The sequence below is a fragment of the Vidua chalybeata genome, chromosome 1 (assembly GCF_026979565.1).
Source record: "Vidua chalybeata isolate OUT-0048 chromosome 1, bVidCha1 merged haplotype, whole genome shotgun sequence".
Classification (NCBI taxonomy): domain Eukaryota; kingdom Metazoa; phylum Chordata; class Aves; order Passeriformes; family Viduidae; genus Vidua; species Vidua chalybeata.
In genome coordinates, this window is record NC_071530.1 from 130,459,189 (window position 1) to 130,477,732 (window position 18,544).

The window sequence follows — 18,544 nt, forward strand, 5'->3', positions numbered from 1 at the left end:
TGGGAATATTCAAGGGACTTCTGTTGCTCATATGGGTTGCCATGAACAAACATGAATCTTTACCATAAAGTTTATGACTGTGCTTACTACCCCAAGTAAAGAAAGAGTGGAAAGAAGAAAGGACCCGCTGTCTTTGTCAAGGTGATAATTCCCACTCCAATGCACATTAGTCTTTTTTCTCCCTACTGTTTGCATCCTTCTCCCTCCCTCCTATCCTCCCATTTCCTTCCACCACTACAAAGCCCTTCAAAGATCAAAGTCATCATTGACCATGAGTTTCCACAATGCTTCTGCTTCGACACTGGCTAGGAGCCAGCTGGCATGTGTTGAAAACCATCATCAGAATCTGTTTAATTACTGTTCCCAATGCAGTGTTTTAACAAAACACTGGAACGGACACAGCTCCAGCAAGCTGATGCCCAGTGACGAGACACTGCAGCAGCTATAACTTTGATGTTTGCTGTTTTAATTATTTTTATTCCATACAATTAATCTACTTTTTGGCCTGTTTTGAAAAGATACCTTTGCAGGAATAAAAAAGGGTATCTCTAAAATTTTCCTCAATTTAGTATAAATTTACTATTAAAATAGTTTCCACACAGATTTGGATTGAAAATATATCACTCACAAAAAAAGACACTCTTTCTACTATGTCTCCTCGATCTGTGACCTGTTGTTGGATACGGACACTCTCCTGGCTTGCGTTGGAGCTGTATTTAGTGTGATGACTGGCTGCTCCAGGCAGTGCTTGCAATTCATCCACTTGTTAAATTAAGCCCATTGTGGCTGCATCTAAGCCTTTTCCTGACCTTTGATATATGTCAACTTCCAGTCCTTCCCAGAAGCACTAGGTGGTTTCTCTGGCTCACACCTTCTCTGGGTTCTACCCTGATCCAGGCCCACGTGTTTTTGCTGCCTCAGGAAATCACAGACAATAGGGGTCAGGTCAGCCACACTCCGCAAAGACAGTGGCTACCTTCACTGAAGGACCTCATGCTGTGCATCTCTAGCCAGTGGCACACATTTCCCTCCCCACCACGCTCTCAAACACCTGCAGTCAGCCAGCCTGGCCACATGCTGCCTCAGTGAGCAACACTGTCTGGCACCAGGGTGCTCACAGCTACCACTACCTTTGCAACAGGACAACCAAAACCTCTACCCTCTTCAAACTGTGCAGCTGGACACTCTTCAGGTCAATCTCTGCATTGTGTCTAAGACTTTGCACCTCCAGGGACTCTGCCTGTGAGCCTCTGTGGTTACACACACGGGGTCAGACTTGATCTCCTTGAGCATCCGCAATATTGCCTGGAATTATACCACAGGATTGGCAGCTGCACTGCTCCATGGATACTCAAAGATTAGTCTGAACTATCTGGTAGCGGGAGAGCATCCATCCCAGAGTGCAAGGGAAGGGCAAGAGTTCCACTGTGCCACTCAAGATGGAAATTATGTCTGTGAGGCAGCGGCACCATTCACTGAGAGACATAATCAGAGCAGTCTCTGGCCGATGCACAAGTTAGCTCTCTTTTAAGGAGTAAAACTGTGTTCTCATCACCACTTTGACAATGGCTATATACCTGTTATGCTTCTTGTCACTCAGAAATTTGGACTGCAGGTGCCCAGGACTGGATGGCAATGACAAGGCAAGTCCTGCAGCTGAGGACATTGCTGTCCTGGCAGATGCATCTTCCCATGAGCCAGGGAACCACTCCTGCTGCTCTGCAGTGGACAGCCTCTTTGGCAGCTCGAGGGATTGTGAATAATCCTTTTGAGCTCCCGCCACCAGTCCCAAAATGTGATCAGTACATCATGACGTCAATGGCAGAGTGTGAACCTTCTGCTTTGAGTGGCTGGGTTTGAACAATAATGACAAGAAAGAGCTGGATGTAAGGGACATTCAAAGGGCTCTGTCCTCCACACAGATCTCGTGACAGGAATGTAATCACCCCATCAGATCCCAGGACAGTGTTGCACACAGGTTATATATTCGGGACATATTACCATGGCATCTTGCCTTGCCCGTCTCATGTGGCAAGTACATCTTGTCCTGCTTCACTTGTTGCATCACACAGTCAGATGTGGATCTTGATCCTGAGAAGCCTCACTCCCAGCATCTTGCCATAGGGCTTTTGCCCACACCTGGAGCAAATAGCCTGGGAGAGAAATGTGCTTTCAAGACAACCATGATGTTGGACTGAGAACCTCAGCATCCAGGGTCTGCCAGCAGGACACAGCACAAGTGGTGGCTGAGGCTCACAGCACTGTGCCCTGTGACATGGTCATTTCATAACTCCTCTGCTGCTCCTTCTTGTATACTAATACACTTCATCTCCTCACATGGTGGATTTAATCGAGGGGTAAGTCCTCAGGGTTTTTCAGAATCTTCAAATCCTTGGTCACCCTATCTCAGCAATTAGGGTCTGAAAAACAATCTGAGGATTATCCTGAGGATAAGCACAAAATCTTGCCCTTGGAGAGATCAAATGAAAATTTTACCATAGATTTTATCATATCCCTGGAGGTGGGATTTTCCCCAGAGATTTCTTGTGCCTTAACTGGGTGTTCAGTTAGAAAGACCCCACATGATGTTTAATTTTTCTGCTTCCAAGATTTACTTGACCTAAGATGAGAGCTATGTGTGGAGGGGAGGAAGGGGACACAGGTTGGGCAGGAAACAGAGTCCAGTGAACTTCTACAAACCTTAAACAATTGCAGTTGGCTGGCATTCAGTATGTGAGATGGACCAAGGTTCAGGGTGATTTATTTTATCTGGAATTGTTTCACGTCTCTGGATGTAATGTGTGGGGTTGGCTCCCGCTCCAAAAACAAGTGGTCTTCTGAAGAAGGCTTTTAAGATGATCTTTCATTTATCTGTAGTGCAGCATTTGCCTTCTCCACATTCACAAATTTGGAACTAATTCCCTGTATGACATAGCATTTAATGAGTTTGTCTCCTGAACTCTGCAAAGCATTTCAAATACTTTGATGGCATTTTCTCTTTAGTAATTAATATCTTATCAGTGAGTTTTGCAGAGAACAATGGCCTGATTCTCCTGCAATGCTGTTTTACATCTCTGTAGCTTCACTGACTACTAATGAGTTACTCCTGCTTCACATAGTGGGAGTTGAGAATTAAGACCTTAAGCCTACCACTATTTAATCACATGCTTTGAACTAGTTTTCTCTCATTCAGAATCTATCCTTTGCTTGCAGCCCTGCATAATTGCCATTTTACTATCTTAGAAAGTTGGTCATTATTGAGAACGTGTGTACTAACTACCCTGATTTAAGAACCCTGAAATGAGGGATACTCCAGCCAGGAGAAGCCCCAAACTGCTCCATCTCATGGCAGTAGGTGGTGGTTCTTTTCACCCCAGTACCAGACTTCCCTGGAGACTGTTCTACAAGCGCTGAGGGACAGTGGTTATTATTTCATTTCACCCCTAATAAACAGCTTTTTCTACATACCTGAGGAGTTTGCAATTAGACTCAAAAAATAAAAGCTTGCTGCAGGAAAATTAAGCTTTTTCTCTAGCACGAAAAGTCCAGCTGCATTTTCTCTTGAAAACAGACAGACTATAGACTCTCCTTGTACTGTAGACTAATTTGTTTTGATGCTCACAGGATGTATATCCTGAAGTTGGAATAAATATGCTGAAACATGCACAACCTGTACACATCTTTATTTCATTCTTTTGGCTGTGGATCCAGTTCCATCCTGAGAAGGTAAAAGCAACATAAACAGAGAGAGAAACAGAAATGCGAAAAACCCATATAGCTGTGATAAGGCTTGACATAGACAGATGCTCACTTGCTGTTGGAATATATGCTTATTTAAAATATATTTATATCTAAACAACAAAGTAGGAGCAGGCAAGAGGTAGCAGATACTGTTTTAAAATACTTTCATTAATTACACACAAATCTGGACTAACTTTAGTATGCTCAGTGAATTAAATGGGCAAGTACTTCAGGATCTGTTTACTCTCTTAAACTAGGAGGTGATAAAGTGGTGTCAGCTAATTTTGGTGATTTTTTCATGTGTGCAAGCATTACTCATATGGGTACAGATTTCCAGGGCCAGGCAACAGAAATTAGTTCAGTGGGACATGTTGGGCATTATATATTGAGAACAACATGAAGAAAATTTTTGCTATAAAAACATTTACGCTACGAAACAAAGTGCTTGAAGTTGAGAAAAATCAAAATTAAGGATGTTCTTGCAACTAATGCTTTTTGATACCATCTTTAATTATAGTCGTGTGTGTCATTGTGTCCATAGCCTTAAATTTCTGCAACAAAGTACTGCATGGATCTTACTGCTGCATGGATCGTACCGACAACATTATCTCTTGCTACAAAGCCTATTATTCATACTGATCAGCCAATGAAGAGCATTGGGGCTGACAGACATCTTCCCTTTGCTATTTGCTAACAGCAGAGGAAGATGGTGCCTTACGTCTGGCAGTGTAATTTCAGGGTCTGGAGGAGAACGCAGTTATTCAATGATGGAAGTTATCATCTTGTCTTGGTCAGGACTGTATCCTTCCCTTCTGCTCCCAGCCACCCCAGACACTGCATGGTCCTGCTTTCCTCCCTTGCTGCCCCCATGGGTATCACCTACCATGGGCCTGATGTCCAGACATTTGCCCCTCTGTGCCAACATTTCCTTTTACCCTCATTCCTGTCCTTCTCCCTCCCCATATCCCCCCTACATCCCCCCTCTTCTTCTTCTTCTTCTTCTTCTTCTTCTTCTTCTTCTTCTTCTTCTTCTTCTTCTTCTTCTTCAGTCTCCAACTCTTACAACCACTGAACCTCTCTTTATTCCTCCATGAGTAAACCAAATTCCCCTCTCATTCCCCTTGTTGCACAGGCATACACAGCAGACCTTGTCTCACAAGTGCCAAGGGGAATTCTACAGTCCTTTTATTTGGAGACCAAGCACAGAAAGATTTCTATAGCTCTGAGCTGGAACATGTCTGGCCGAGATGTCAGAATTTAACAAGTCTCTACTGAGCATGTACAAACTGCAAAAAAATTAATGCTTAGACATGGTCCAAAGCTGGGAATAATTTCCTAAATGTGTTGAAAAGAAAATTCCTGGTGTTTGTTTGACTTCTTTTGCCAATTTTTTGTGCTTTCTTTCCATGCATGGAGGTAAAACTTCTTAGGGAAATTTTGGAGGGAATGTGTATTACTATAGACAAAATAACATACTTTCTCCTAACCTTGCTCTTGGAAACAGATGAAGCATTCTTGATAAAATTTGCAAAACAAAAATAAAATGAAACAAAGTCAGCTGGAGGCTGATACCCAGTATAGGAAATTTCAGCTTGCTGCATTAAACTTTGGCAAATGTATAAGCAACTGACAACAAGATATAATAATGAAAAAGTGTTGGGCAATCACTGCACCTCTAATTCATAACTCCCACACATTTTAAGATAATGGAAATTACTCATGTTCATCAGGAATTGAATAGATGCTTCTGTAATTACTTGTATTATTCAGTTAGCAACAGCAGCCAAATATATGTCTGACTTTCATTAACTGAGCAGTATACCTTGCACTATTAAAATCTATTTCAATTCAACCCTTCTGTATTTTTCTCCTGATGTACTGCACACAAACCTTAACTATGATATCATCTTTTGTGATAATAAACTAAATCAACAACGCATTTCATTTGCAGAGATCATCACATATGAGACACTTTCAGGTAGGCAAATGTCTCAGGCAGATACTGAGCCATGGCTCTAAATAGAACTTTCAGAGATAAAGAAATACCTTTTCTATTTTAAAGGTACATTTTGTCCTAATTAAAAAAAAAAAAAAAAAAAAAAAAAGGCGCAATAGCCTTGGCTAGAATTGTCAAAGTAAATTTCACCCTGTTCAGGAGGCCAGCACAAAGTGACACTGAGTTTCTTACTGCATTTAATGTCCAAAGACAAAACTTCTGTAACCCAGGACAGAAGTGGGTTTTGGCCAAGTTTTATAATTTTTAGTAGTTCTAGCTGTCAGCATTGTGTCATTCACTTTACTTATGGTTCTTGGTAGGCACCTACCCTGGAAAAGAGATTCTTAAATCAGCAAGGCACTTGGGGCATGGGATATTTACCATGGGCACTTGGGATATTTACTTTTAAAAGATTCAGCGAGTTGCTGAATGGCAGGGCATGAGCCCTACTCCAGGAGTGCTGCCAAAGCTGGACTTTAATGCCAGGTGTAAAGGCCATCTTTGAATCTGCATTAATGACTGGTTCAGACATTCCCCTCTAGGTAGGGGTCGGGACTTTCTGAAAGAAGCTCTCCTGGAAAGCTGGCTAACACCATTCTCAGTGAGCACAGATGACTCCATATCCCCCTGCTGCCCTGCACATCCACCCTTGGAGCATCCCCCATTGGAGCAAAGCCCCCAGCCCAGGTGCACATCTCCGGCTCTTTGTGTGGATACTCACTCCCTTTGTTGCAGAGTGACAAACACAAACCAGTCCCATGTGCAGGCTACTTCTGGACTGTTTCACCCAACCCACCATCTCGTAGGAGGCTGCTGCTTGTGCTCTGCCTTTAATGCCAGCCTTTTATTTTCTTATTATGTCTCCCTACCACTCTACTTGTCTATGAAAAATGAACAAAATAAAGTTTTGTCAGCTGCATGTTTCTGTTGTCAGCTGTTGCAGGCCATGCTCAGACTTTCTGCTACATTCATATAAAGCCTATCATTATGAACCCCATACAGTCCAGCTGTGCAGCCCCAGAGGTGCCACAGCAGACACAACAAGCATTGGTTGCTCAGCAATGCCCTTAGCTCCTGCTGCGTTGTTGTTTCAGCTATCAGGGATGCCTGGTTTTGTGCAGACATGTTTTGAACTTCATATCTAACCCAAATAAAACTATAGATACCATAAATATTAAATAACCTGCATATGTCTGTGATTCAGAAACTGCATAGCAAAAGAGGCCTCTGGATCAAAGAGAAGCAAGCATGTCCTAAGGTATTTTGGGGATGCTCAGAAGAGCCACCCTTTAGAACAAGAGCCTGTTGAGAAAGGATGCATGTTCATGTAATTACACTGTTAAGAACTGATGCAGAAAAGAATCATTCATTGATGTGTTACCAAAAATTGCTGGCACCTCTCCTGTGGTTCAATGACCCCATGAGTACCAGTCCCATTTTACCACATCCCTGAATTCAGATTATACTACAAAAATGAACACAACTGCAATTAAAAATACTAGATAGAAGAATATTACTTTAAAATATTTTTATAGAAGAGATGAGAAGTTCTATTGTTCTTAAATTAGAAGCATAAAATTTGGAAGTTTGGGGATATGGTAATAAATTTCTTTAAACTGTCCTACCAACATATTTTACCAAGTTTTTTTCAGGTCATTGTCAGTGTGGTTTCAAACAGATTTAAGGTCAGCTGTATTTTTCCTTTTCACAGGTTCAGTCTCTCTTTGAATAAGTTGAGAAAATTTACAACCTCTTATGATCTTTGAATGTGATGCCAAGGCTACCCCATCCTGGGCACAAATACAACCAGTCAAATACAACAAATACAACAAATCAGCCATTTACATAATGAACAGCTCTGGTGAACACCACCTTGTCACCCACTGCAGTGTGAGGCCCAGGGCTGTGCTTTTGGTCAAATGTTCTCAACCACAACTTGTATTACCAAACAAATCTTCATGGAGAAATGGCATGATTAGGAACTCTCCTCCCCAGGTAAATCTCTTTCCTTAGCCCTGCTGGTTATGCAAGTCACCTGCAGGATTGGCCATGAAAAAATGAATGCTTGGGAAGCGCTCAGAAAATTGTGATGCACATTCATCCTCAATGGTGCCTTGGCAGCCATAGGCTGGAAACTTATTCCCGAGATTTCCCAACTTGCTTTTTGCACAGTTCCCATGTATTTCTAACTATGACTCTTCCCTAAAATTCCAGTAACTCTCCCCTTAGGAGAGACTGAAAACTGAATTTTCAAATTTGGTGGACATTTGAGTCTTCTGCAATTGATAACCCCACAGCACACATTACACTTGAGATCTTTGCGTCCTTCCAGCATATAACATATTTGGAAAAAAAAAAAAAAAAGGCCTTTGGTGAAGTTTGTCCCTTAATCTCACCTGAATCCCACTCCTGCCTGGTTTGACTCAATGTTAGTGTGGTGACTGGGTGATCTGTGCCCTGGAGGGCTGGGGGGAGCCAGGGTGACACAAAGGCAACACGGTGAACACTGCCTGACAGTCTGTGTAAGAAATGCACAGGCCTGCAGCTGCTTCTCCATGGGACCACATGTGGACATGCTCTTAATGCTGCATGGTGCTCTCAGACAGAAGACTCAGGAGAGTGGGGAGGGAGTAAGTGAGATACAGGACAATATTTTGTAATTTCTGTGAAATACAAGGGTTAATAGTTTTCTATTTTTTAATCCTCATGCTCATTTCTATCTTTTCAAATCAACTGTCTGGCTTCTGGTCTTTAGTTCTGCTCCTTCTACCATTAATGTGTTGTGTCTACCTTCATATTTGGTATCAGACATCATCCCCACAGAGGCTTAATGATCTGGAGGTTTTGCAGGTCTTAGCCACAGACTAAGCACAGAAAAAAGCCACAGACTTTTTAGCACTGCCCAAAAGTACAGTGGTGGTCCATGAGGAGCCCATTTGTTGCCATCATCTTTGCCTAAGGAAGGCCTTCTCTTTGCTTGTTGCAGATGGTATTTTGATCTGTGATAGATTCTGCCAAGTATGTAAAACCCTGATAATCATGCATTGTAACATGGAAGTAAAGCTGAGTTTGGTTTAAGTTAAAGTTAAAAGACATGACTGTTAAAGAATGCTAAAAAAATGTTCAAGAATGCTAAAAGAAATAGCCTCATGTAGTAAATCACCTGCCCCTTGGTGTCTGATGACCCTTAGGATTTGCTCTTTTATGTTATTTCTTTCAAATGTGGCGTTCTGTTTTCCTACTCTTAAGGAATGCTTTTTCTGTTTCTTCTGTTGCAAGCTGCAACCTCTTCATCTCTCCCTTCCCTGCACACTGGGCTGCCTGTAAAGACCCCATGCGGTCCTATGTGAGGTCCTACAGATTTTGCCCAAGCGGAGTTTTACTCCCTTTGCTTCACTGTACTTCACTCACCCACATCAAACAGTGCTGAAATTGTTGCTTAGTTGAATTGAAATCTGGCTGCCTACAAAGGAAGAGGATACACAGAATTAGGTCTTAAGTATTTGCAACATACTTTGAAGGAGAAAGATTATATTAAACAATCTGTTTAATATAAGGACTACATCGAACAATCTGTGTGTGTGACACCAACAAGGAGCAGACCACTGAAAATCTGGTAGGATTGCAGTGGGGAATGCAGCCTAAAAAAATCAATGACATGGCATGTCCAGAAGGTGGATGTAGAAGTAGCAAGTGTGGTAACTGCTGAGAGGTATCACATTCCTGGGAGCACACAGTCAGAGCAATCCAGGCATGGCCAGCCCCCTTTCTGAGGAGAAGGGTCCTGCCGTTTCCCAGCACAGACTCAGCCACTGCGCCCACACTGCACAGGAATCGCCAGGGATGTGTTTGCCTGGGAGAGGCTGGGAAAGTGATGAGTGGGGTGAGAGATTGCTTGTGCCAGATTATTTTATTTTCTTACATGGCATGCCTATTTTGATAGGAAGGCAACCAGATTGGGAACTGGAGGCGGTTGGGGCCAAAGCCAACCTGTTGGCCAACCTGTTGGCCAAAGTTCTTCACAGAGCACAGGGTAAGCAAAGTGAAGGGCATGGAAAAACATCCGCCCGGGAAAAAAACATCTCCCCAGTGTTTCTCCCTGGGCTTTTCTTGCCCTCTCCAGGACCCGGGTCCTCTGAGAGAGATAGATTTTGCTCAAACAAAAGAGACCATTATGGTCCTTGTGACCAATTTGATTCAGGCTATAAAACACTGTTTGCTACCTTCTGACTTAAATCACCAGTCGTAGTTTGCAAGTGAGACTGATATATTTTGCTTTCCTGGTTATTGCTCCTTTTCCATGTCCAATGACTGATATCATGTGTGTACACGTTCAGTGGTGGAAACATGCTGGCATATACAAGTGGATCGGGCTGAGGCTCCTGAGCTCTGCAAAAGCACCATTTTCCCCAGTTGAGAAATACCACGGACTAGTTGTAGCAAGACTTCTTGTTTTGGCTTCTGGAGCACACATTCTTGGTGCTGTCAATTCCTGCAATATTTATTTTGAAGACATAGCTTCTGGATCTATGTAACTAGCTACTAATCGCAGTCCTTTCTGACTTTGTTGCCCCTCACCCTTTAAAGTTTCTAGTATTCTTGTTGGGGGCGAAAACTCTAAAAAAAAAAGAAACCTGAGGCAAAAAGCTAAGGGATTCACAATGAGCTGGAATTTTCGGGATAGCTCCGCTTCCCGTGATTTTTGACCCCTCCATTTTGCTTTTTTTTCTGACACTTGGAGCTGCCACCGAGGCTTCCCGGGGAGGGTGGCGCGGAGCAGCTGTGCGAACCCCGGCAGCACAGCGCTAAAAACATGCGGCCGCGGCCGGATTTCTCTTGCTTAGGGGGAGCCTTTCCAAGTCCCCGATTTTATACGGGGCCAGCCTTCTCATAGTCGGTCCAGTCGGTCCGCGGCGCTGCTCATGTTTTCCACTGGGGGGGAGAACGAGGGAGGGGAGACGAGGGCGGAGGAGAGGGCGGAGGAGGGAGGGGGGGAAAGTTGCTTGAATTTGCGAGGGGCGAGAGCCGGCGGTGGCGGCGCGCTGCTTCTTTCCACTGGCTGGGGGAGCTGCCAATCTGTGTTGTAATCCTGCAGGAATTTCTGCGGGGTTTAACTGGGAGCCGCGGCGCCGCCGCCGCGCACTCGGGGCGGAGGGAGGGCGGCGGAGCCGGCAGCGCGCAGCCTGCAGCCCGCGCGCCCCAGCGCCGGAGCACCGGGCCCGCCAGAGCGGAGCGCGGAGCCCAGCGGCAGGAGCGCGGCGGGCCGGATCCGGGGCGCCACCGGCCCTGCCCCGCGCCCCTCGGGCGCTGCCGAGCGCCGCCGGCCCCGGTTTCTCCTTTGTGCCCGGCCCCCGGCGGCCGCCGCGCCGGCTCCGCGGGAATAATGCGGGGCGTGTGGCTGGCGCTCACCGTCAGCTTCGTGGCCTGCGCCTCCGGGCAGCCGGTGAGTGCCGGGGCAGAGGGGAGGGGACGGGACGGGACGGGACGGGACGGGACGAGGGCGGCCGCCTCGGTTGCGGCAGCCAAGCGCGGGGCGCGCAGCCCGAGGCTTGCCCCGTTGCATCGCCGTCCGCGGGGCACTGGGCTGGCTCGGGGGCGCATCTGTTGATAGTTGAGCGGTCTGCAAATGGCAGGCACCATTCCGTCCTACTTACCAAGAAAAGAGAGACACCCCCTTTCCCCCCCCACCAAAAAAAAAAAAAAAAAAAAAAACCCACCAAAAAAACCCCGAGGAAACCTCCAAAAAACAACAAAATCTCAAACATCCTCACGAAGCCGAGAGGACCACCCTGCCGCAGCGGAGCACCCTGCGCCCTCCAGCGAACCTCGGCCGAAGTTTGCCGCGATGACCCAGCCGCCAGCCGGCCCCGGAGCCCCCCCGGTGCCTCTCTCCCTGCCTCTCCGGAGGAGGGGCGGCTGCCCGGCGGCTGCGGGGCGCCCGAGGGGCCGCGGCGCGGGGCTGGGTCCGGGAGCGGGGGCTTGTACCCCGTCCCGCACCAGCGCCGGGAGCCGCCGGGCCGCCCCGTGTCCGAGCGGCCGCCCGAGGACATCGCCGCTTCCCCCGGCTTCACGGGCGGTGAGGCGGGAGCGTCCCTTGCAAAATCCACTCCTCACGGCCCGTGGCTAAAAAGAGAAAAAAGGCAGCAACTCCTGGCTGCGCTGCTCAGGACCTCCCAGACCCCTCAGACAGATCGCCTTGCGCGGCTCCCGGCCAGCCCCCGGTCCCGGCTCCGCGGAGCCCGAGCCTGCTGCGCACCCGGCCGGCCCTTCCCCATGTAGCTCGCGAGGTGCTCGGGATAATGCTGCTGTTTACACTTTTTCCGTGCCAAGAGTGTATTCGCTAACCGGGCCCGCTGCTTAATGCAATTAGCTCTGTTGCTGGGATTTGTACCTCTGGGAAAGCCTCTCTCCGGCGAGCCTCCCACCCTTTCGTGGCAGGAGCCGGCGAGGACCGGCCAGAGGGTTTTGGTCTTTTCCATCTGTGGATCTGAGATTGTCTTGGGGAAAGGGGTGTGCAAATGACAGTGATGCAGTGTTTGGGCAAATATTAGGAAATGATAAATTGAGGTTTCAATATGAAATTAAAAAAAAAAATTCCAATTTAATCCAATTAAAATGAGCCGCTTCACTGAACTAAATAACGTCGCTAGCCTGGGTTAACTTTTGAAGTTCTCTAGCTGTTGTATAAATTAGCCAAGTCACAGCCTTCATAAAATCTGGCTCACCATTAGGGATTTCTAAGGGTACAATGGCAAAACACTTTCTTAAAAACGGATTAAAAAAGGGTTGGGTAGAACACTGACCTTTGTTTCCGCTAAGTATAACTGTGCTGCAGAAACACCCTTGGCTAATGAGCTACAATATCCTTTAATTTTATAGAAATGCTGTTAGTATGAAGTTCTCTGATGGTGGAGTAGCTATTAAACTGCCACAGTAATTAGCAGAGTATTAAGTTTGATGGGTTTTTGCCTTAGGATGAACAGACTGTAGCAGTGTGAGGTGGGTTTTTGGGGCATATCCCATGCGGTGCAGTTCAAGGGACAGTGGGGAGAGCGAGGTGGGGGGAGCCTGCCTGGCTCTGCTGCAGCACCCTTACTGCTGCCAGAAAGTTGTGGAGGGACTGAAAAAGTAAAAGGAGGTTGGTCTTTTTCCTTTTCTTTCACCTCCCTTCTTTTTCCTTTAACTGCTCCTGGCAGCAGCTTCATGGTCCCTTAAGATAGGATTTTGTAGACCAGTCTCTGGGAAAAGACAGATGCCAAATCTGTGTTCACTGCAGAAGTCTGTCCTTGTCATAAGAGGAATTTTATATGGATACTTAAAAAAACCCTCCCAGCTCTCCAGACCACTATCAAATGGATTTAGCTCTAAATTTCTTCATGTTTTTAGATTCTACTATTTATTATTATTATTATTTAGACAAAACCATAAGGTAAAAATCTTGTTTCTGATGAAGTAAATTATCCGTGAGTCTTCTGAGCAGAGGAGCAGAAAGCTGCAGCAGATTTTGTTTCTTAAAGCAATGAATTCCCTGTGTTTGGTCTGCATAACCAACCTACACTTTTATTGAGGTGGGCCAAGGAGATTCTAGCACTGTGTTAAGAATGTCCTGGAAGTGAGACCTGCCACCGAGCGATGACGGGAGTGGTTTGTCAGTGCTGGGTGCGTGCTTTGTGTGCCGTGATGTGGGCTGTCGCAGCACAGCTGTGCTCTGCTGTGCCATGCCAGCTCCCCCGGGGGAGCAGCTGCTTCGGGACAGGGCTGTGATGGAGAGCGTGAGAGGGAGCCCAACCTGTTAGTGCCAGCCTGCACATGGTGGCGAGTGTTACCCACACCAAAGCTGGTGGATTGCAGCTGGGGCTTAAGGAGTGGTTTGCTGCCATCAGCGCAGTGTGCAGTGAGATGTCAGATTACAGTGGGTTCTGGTAACCTATGTGGGTCTCGAAAGACATGGGGGATTCACACAGGCTTGGCTGAATGGCAAAAAATGTGCTTTCTAGCTACCTTGAAAGTTTCTTGGTTTGCTTATAAGAGAAGGAAAGACAGTGACATAAAACTGTTGGAAAGAAAAGGAAAACTGAGTGAGAGGCCTGATGCACCTTTTAAAAGGTTGAGCCCCTGAGCCCAGTCCTGATGATGTTGGGAGCCAGCTTTTGCTGATTTTAATAGCACCAGAGAGCAGTGCCAAGTATCCAGCTGTAGTTGTCAGCTCCCATTCAGAAGAGGCTGATAAACGTTTCCGTTTCGTTCTAGTTTGCAGCAGTGGGACGAATGGTTTTCCAGAGCTTGTGTGACAGTCAGATCCTCTCTGCACGTCCAAGACTTTGCTGGCTAGCAGGTTGTGCTGCATACTGCAGTGTTATGGTGCTGCTCCCCTCACAGAAGGTTGAGTCCATCTCTCCCCGGGAAGCTTCTGGAGTCTGGAGACTGCTTCACATCATGAATGTGGGGCTGGATTTGGGACTTTCAGTGAAACAGAGCGTTGGGGCATCACATGAGTGGTCTTTTGGTTTCTTGTGTAAGCATCTGACCGCTGAGTTGTTGGCATAAATATAATCATTGGAAGATGATCCGAGGGTGATATTTGGTATACTTTTCAGAAGTATTTAGTATTTGAGAACCATGATGCTGTAATTTTCGTACATTTGTTTCTAATGGTTACTTTGGTTTTGGAATTTGGAAAATTGATAGTGTGTTGGAGAGAAGGACTGTTTTTTTGAAAAAGGCAGTTAGACTTCAGAGATAGTAATTAGAGGAAAAGAAGGGCTGAAGAAATAGCTGATATTTAGATTTATATGCTGTGTGTGTCTCTCCTGTCTGTGTTATATTTGCTTTGTCAAATAAGTTCCAATGAAAGGAGGAAGTCTTTTCAGTCTTCATTTATTTCTACCCACCTCCAATTCACATGTACCTTTTCTTCTCACTGTAGAATTAATAACTGTTCATCCATTGCTTTTTGTGGTGTGGCAACACCTGGATTCTGCTATGTCTGCTTCCCTTGCTCTGACTGAACTTCTGGGTTCTGCCTGCACTGCCATGCACTGGAAATTCTGGGGCTTGCCACCAATCTAGGGTATTACAGCCACCCCTTAGATGGTGGGTTCTCAGGAGCCACTTTCTGGAAATGGGTTTCTGTCTCAGGTTAGATTATTGTTTAAAAATTAAAGAACAGATGAATCTTGACCCCAGATGAAACACTGAAGTTCCTCTTTGTAATATCTTAGCCCTGAGGTCTGCATTGGAACTGACTTAGTATTGAGGCCTGAAGTGCAGAGATGTTTTCTCTGCATTTTTTTCCTAGATCCTTATCAAGGAAGTAGATGAGAGCATCATCTTCAGGGACAAGTCAGGACAAATATCTTAGGGTTTGAAGCTGAGTGCTGGGATTGTGGTTCTTGGGCAGGTAACACCTCTGTGGTAGGTTTGAGACAGTTCCTGTAGCTAATGGAATAAAGATGGTGGACTTTGGAGAGTGTGCAGTAAGTCTGGAATTTGCTTGGAGATTGGATGGGTCTAAGTTTCTGTAGTCCTAAATTAAGTGTAATCACAGGATGACAAGATAAAGGCCTAATTTCTTGACTTGTAGGGGTGCAGGTTATGAGAAGTCACATGTCAAACATGCAGCAATGATCTAATGTCTCTGGGAGGGTGAGGTGGATGGTGGAGAGCTGCCTGCCATCCTTGCTAGGGAACGTGGCATTTTGGCAGTGCTTCTTGGGCTTGGAGAAGAGCCTGCAGAGGAGCCAGTCATTTGCAGAGTTCTGCATTTGCACTGCTCTTTGTGGCGAGTTGTCTTTATAAAATGTCAAGCATAGGCATATGGATGGCATTTATTAATTATATTTTCTCACCAAATTGACTTTTGCTATTGAGCAATTTAAACATCTTGCTTATGTCAAAGAATTGCAGGCTTTAGTAAGGCTCAATGGCTGAACAAAGAGCTCTTGTCTAGTTATGGAGAAGTGCTCTTTTGTCTTCTGAATAGATTTGACAGACTATTATTTTTAACATAAATGTTGTGTTTGAGATAGGCAAGCTTATTTGAGGCCTCATATAAGACCCTACTTGAATCTGAATCATAAAAATGCTCTCTGTGCTGCTGCACTTGAGAGAGGATGCACAAGTCATGAGCAAGTGATTTGGTCCACATTCAAGTCACTTTGCCATCGGTGTTGTAGGAAGCATGAGAGAATTACTGGAGGCTGTTCTGTGAACAGCTTGTTGTTTGGTTATCTTCAGTTCAAGATTACAAGATGATAATAAATTGCTATCTATAATCTTTTCAGGACTAGTAATTTATTCATAGGTTACATGACACTATTCAGTGATTTGGGAACATTATTTCTCCTGCTCACATTGAAGTATAATTTGCAAGCTCTGGAGTACAGACTGCATTGGTGTTTGACCCTCTAATAATGACAGTTCTCTGTATGTATGTTGTTTTCTTGATTAGCTCAGCCCTGGGGGATGCTTTCAAAAGCATACTAGATATTTAGGCAGAAAAACAGAATATGTGTAATCCTTAGAAGTACTGGAATACTGATTGCAGTGGGAGAAAATGTAGCATTTAACAGCCATTTGCAACAAGTGCATTTGTGCTGAGCAAATTATTTTTGTTGATGTCTCAAGCAGGAGTTTCATTTAAAGTGAAATAATGACTAATAGGGTGGTGATGAATCTGCAGAAATTGGCCTTGTCCATAGATAGGCTATTAGAGTGTAGTACATATAAGCTGTGCTTAACTAAAGCCTGACCTGGCCGCTCCATCTTAAATCACTATTTTTAGTTTATATATAAACAACTTCTCCAGAAATCTACCTTCTCAGCTAAATTGTTTTGTTCCCAAGGTGAATTGATTTGGGGAAGTTAAAATAAAAACCTGTTTGTCTGTGTTTGAGTTGTGAGGGTGAAGATAAATACACTGTACTTTTATTAATAGTTAGGAGACAAAGAGACTTACAGAATGTCAAATAGCCTGTATATATAATCCAGAGGCACAGAATCAAAATGTTCAGAAGCCAGCATTGTGATTAACAACCAGAATATATTGTCTGTATTTAAATATTATGTTGTCAGACATGTTTTGTTCCCATTTGATTAGCCATAATAAAGAATAATTTTCTCTAGAGGTGCTTCCACAATAATGGAAGTCACTTGTCACCTTTGAGATCAGTGTGAGGTCACCCATCCCTGTTATTTGAAGTGTATTTCAGAAGTGTGACTGTCTGTGTGGACTGAGAGGACTGACTCTCACAGAGATGTAGGAAAGAGTGCTGCTAAAGTAACACAGACTGGGAGATGAAGTACTTCCCAGGGAACAGTTGGGTGCATGACCAGTGTAGCCTCAAGACTAAGGATGCTTCAATAGAGAGCAAAAAAATATATCATACTTGCTGCCACATGAATGAATAACCTAACCAGGTCTTCCCTCTCCCACCTTTGACAGGATCTCTTCTTGTATGTCTGCTTCTGTCCTCCCGTTAACTATACAAGTAGAAGCAAGCTTTCCTCTTTCTCTGGGCTGAGCTGTATTAATTCCAGCTGTGTTGATTCTTCAGTACCTGCAGGAGTAGCTAGCTGGACACAGTGCCTGAAAGGTACAGCCAAATCCCGCCCACATGGTATCTTTTGGTTTTAAGAGCTGAATCCTGTTTGCTTTTTAGACTGGGGTCTGCAGGAGAAGGCTAGAAATTGGTTTGGATATATGGTGTACATTGCAGGCTGTGGAGATGAGCAATGTCCAGGAGACAGATTCTTCCTTTTCCAGGTTGTTTATTTGTGCTTACTCTGGATGCAGAGAGTCCAGAATCAGTATGCCACTTAAACTGATTACCACGTGAAAGCATCCACAAAGGCTTTCCATTCAAATCCTTTTCAAGTGCTGTTCCATGTTCTAATACGTAGTCACTGAGGTGTGACGTTAGTGGTGTTGTTATAATTAAAAATGAAGACCTGCAAGGGAAGCAAAGCGGAAAGGTGAAGGTAGTTCACAGTAAAGGAAACATACCATCTTTGGGACAGCCAGAAATTGAGCTTCCATTGAATATAGATTTGTGACATTGCATAAATGAAAATAGATACGTCTTAGTCCTGTAAATAATAATAATGATAATAATAATAATAATAATAATAATAATAATAATAATAATAATGTATGATTCCTACAGCAAGGATGTGCATGAGATAATGCTGCTGAGAAGCAAGATTTTGACAATTTTTGTGGAAGGCAGATTGGAAAACCTTTAGGTCCTGTCCTGTCTGTGGACTGAATCTTCTCCCGTTTAGGAGCTCAGAGGCACTTGGTACTTGCTGGTGGTGGCAGTGCAATCACAAAGGAAAGTGTTTGTCCAGCAAGAAGAAGGAGCATCCATGAACAGCATGTGTGGAATTTGGTTGTGTTAGTTACGGGCTTGTGTAAATGTCATTGAGAGAAGGTGTAAAGTTCTCAGGAACTGCTGAGGCAGTGTCCAAAGTTAGAAGATTAATGCTTTAGAATAATTGGTAGCTTAAGCATATGTAGCATCTGCAACTCACGAATCTCCTCTGTGGTGTAACAAGAAAAATGGCTAGTCCTGGAGATAGACGGGAAAAGTTATTAAAGTGCCATGTGTATATTCTAAATTCTTGTCTTTGGTGAAGCTGTTCATGATTTTCCAGACATGTGCTCTTGGATTATTTCTCATTCATGAAGGCTGATTTTTATTTTTTTTAATGTGATATCTACAATGTCATGAAATGAAACCTCTTGGGGTACTTTTGAAATTATGTGTTCACAGAGACTGTCTTCCACAGAGCAATCAACACTGATCT

The 18,544-nt window shown here is 44.6% G+C and overlaps 1 protein-coding gene across 1 annotated transcript in view; it reads left to right on the forward strand.

The window, feature by feature from the left end:
- The first annotated feature begins 10,897 nt into the window (after positions 1-10,897).
- SDC2 (syndecan 2) overlaps positions 10,898-18,544 on the forward strand; it is a 60,175-nt gene continuing 52,528 nt past the window's right edge. Inside the window, exon 1 of the mRNA XM_053950792.1 lies at positions 10,898-11,180. Coding sequence (XP_053806767.1) covers positions 11,121-11,180 — 60 coding nt within the window. The 5' untranslated portion in view covers positions 10,898-11,120. The remainder of the gene's footprint in view (positions 11,181-18,544) is intronic.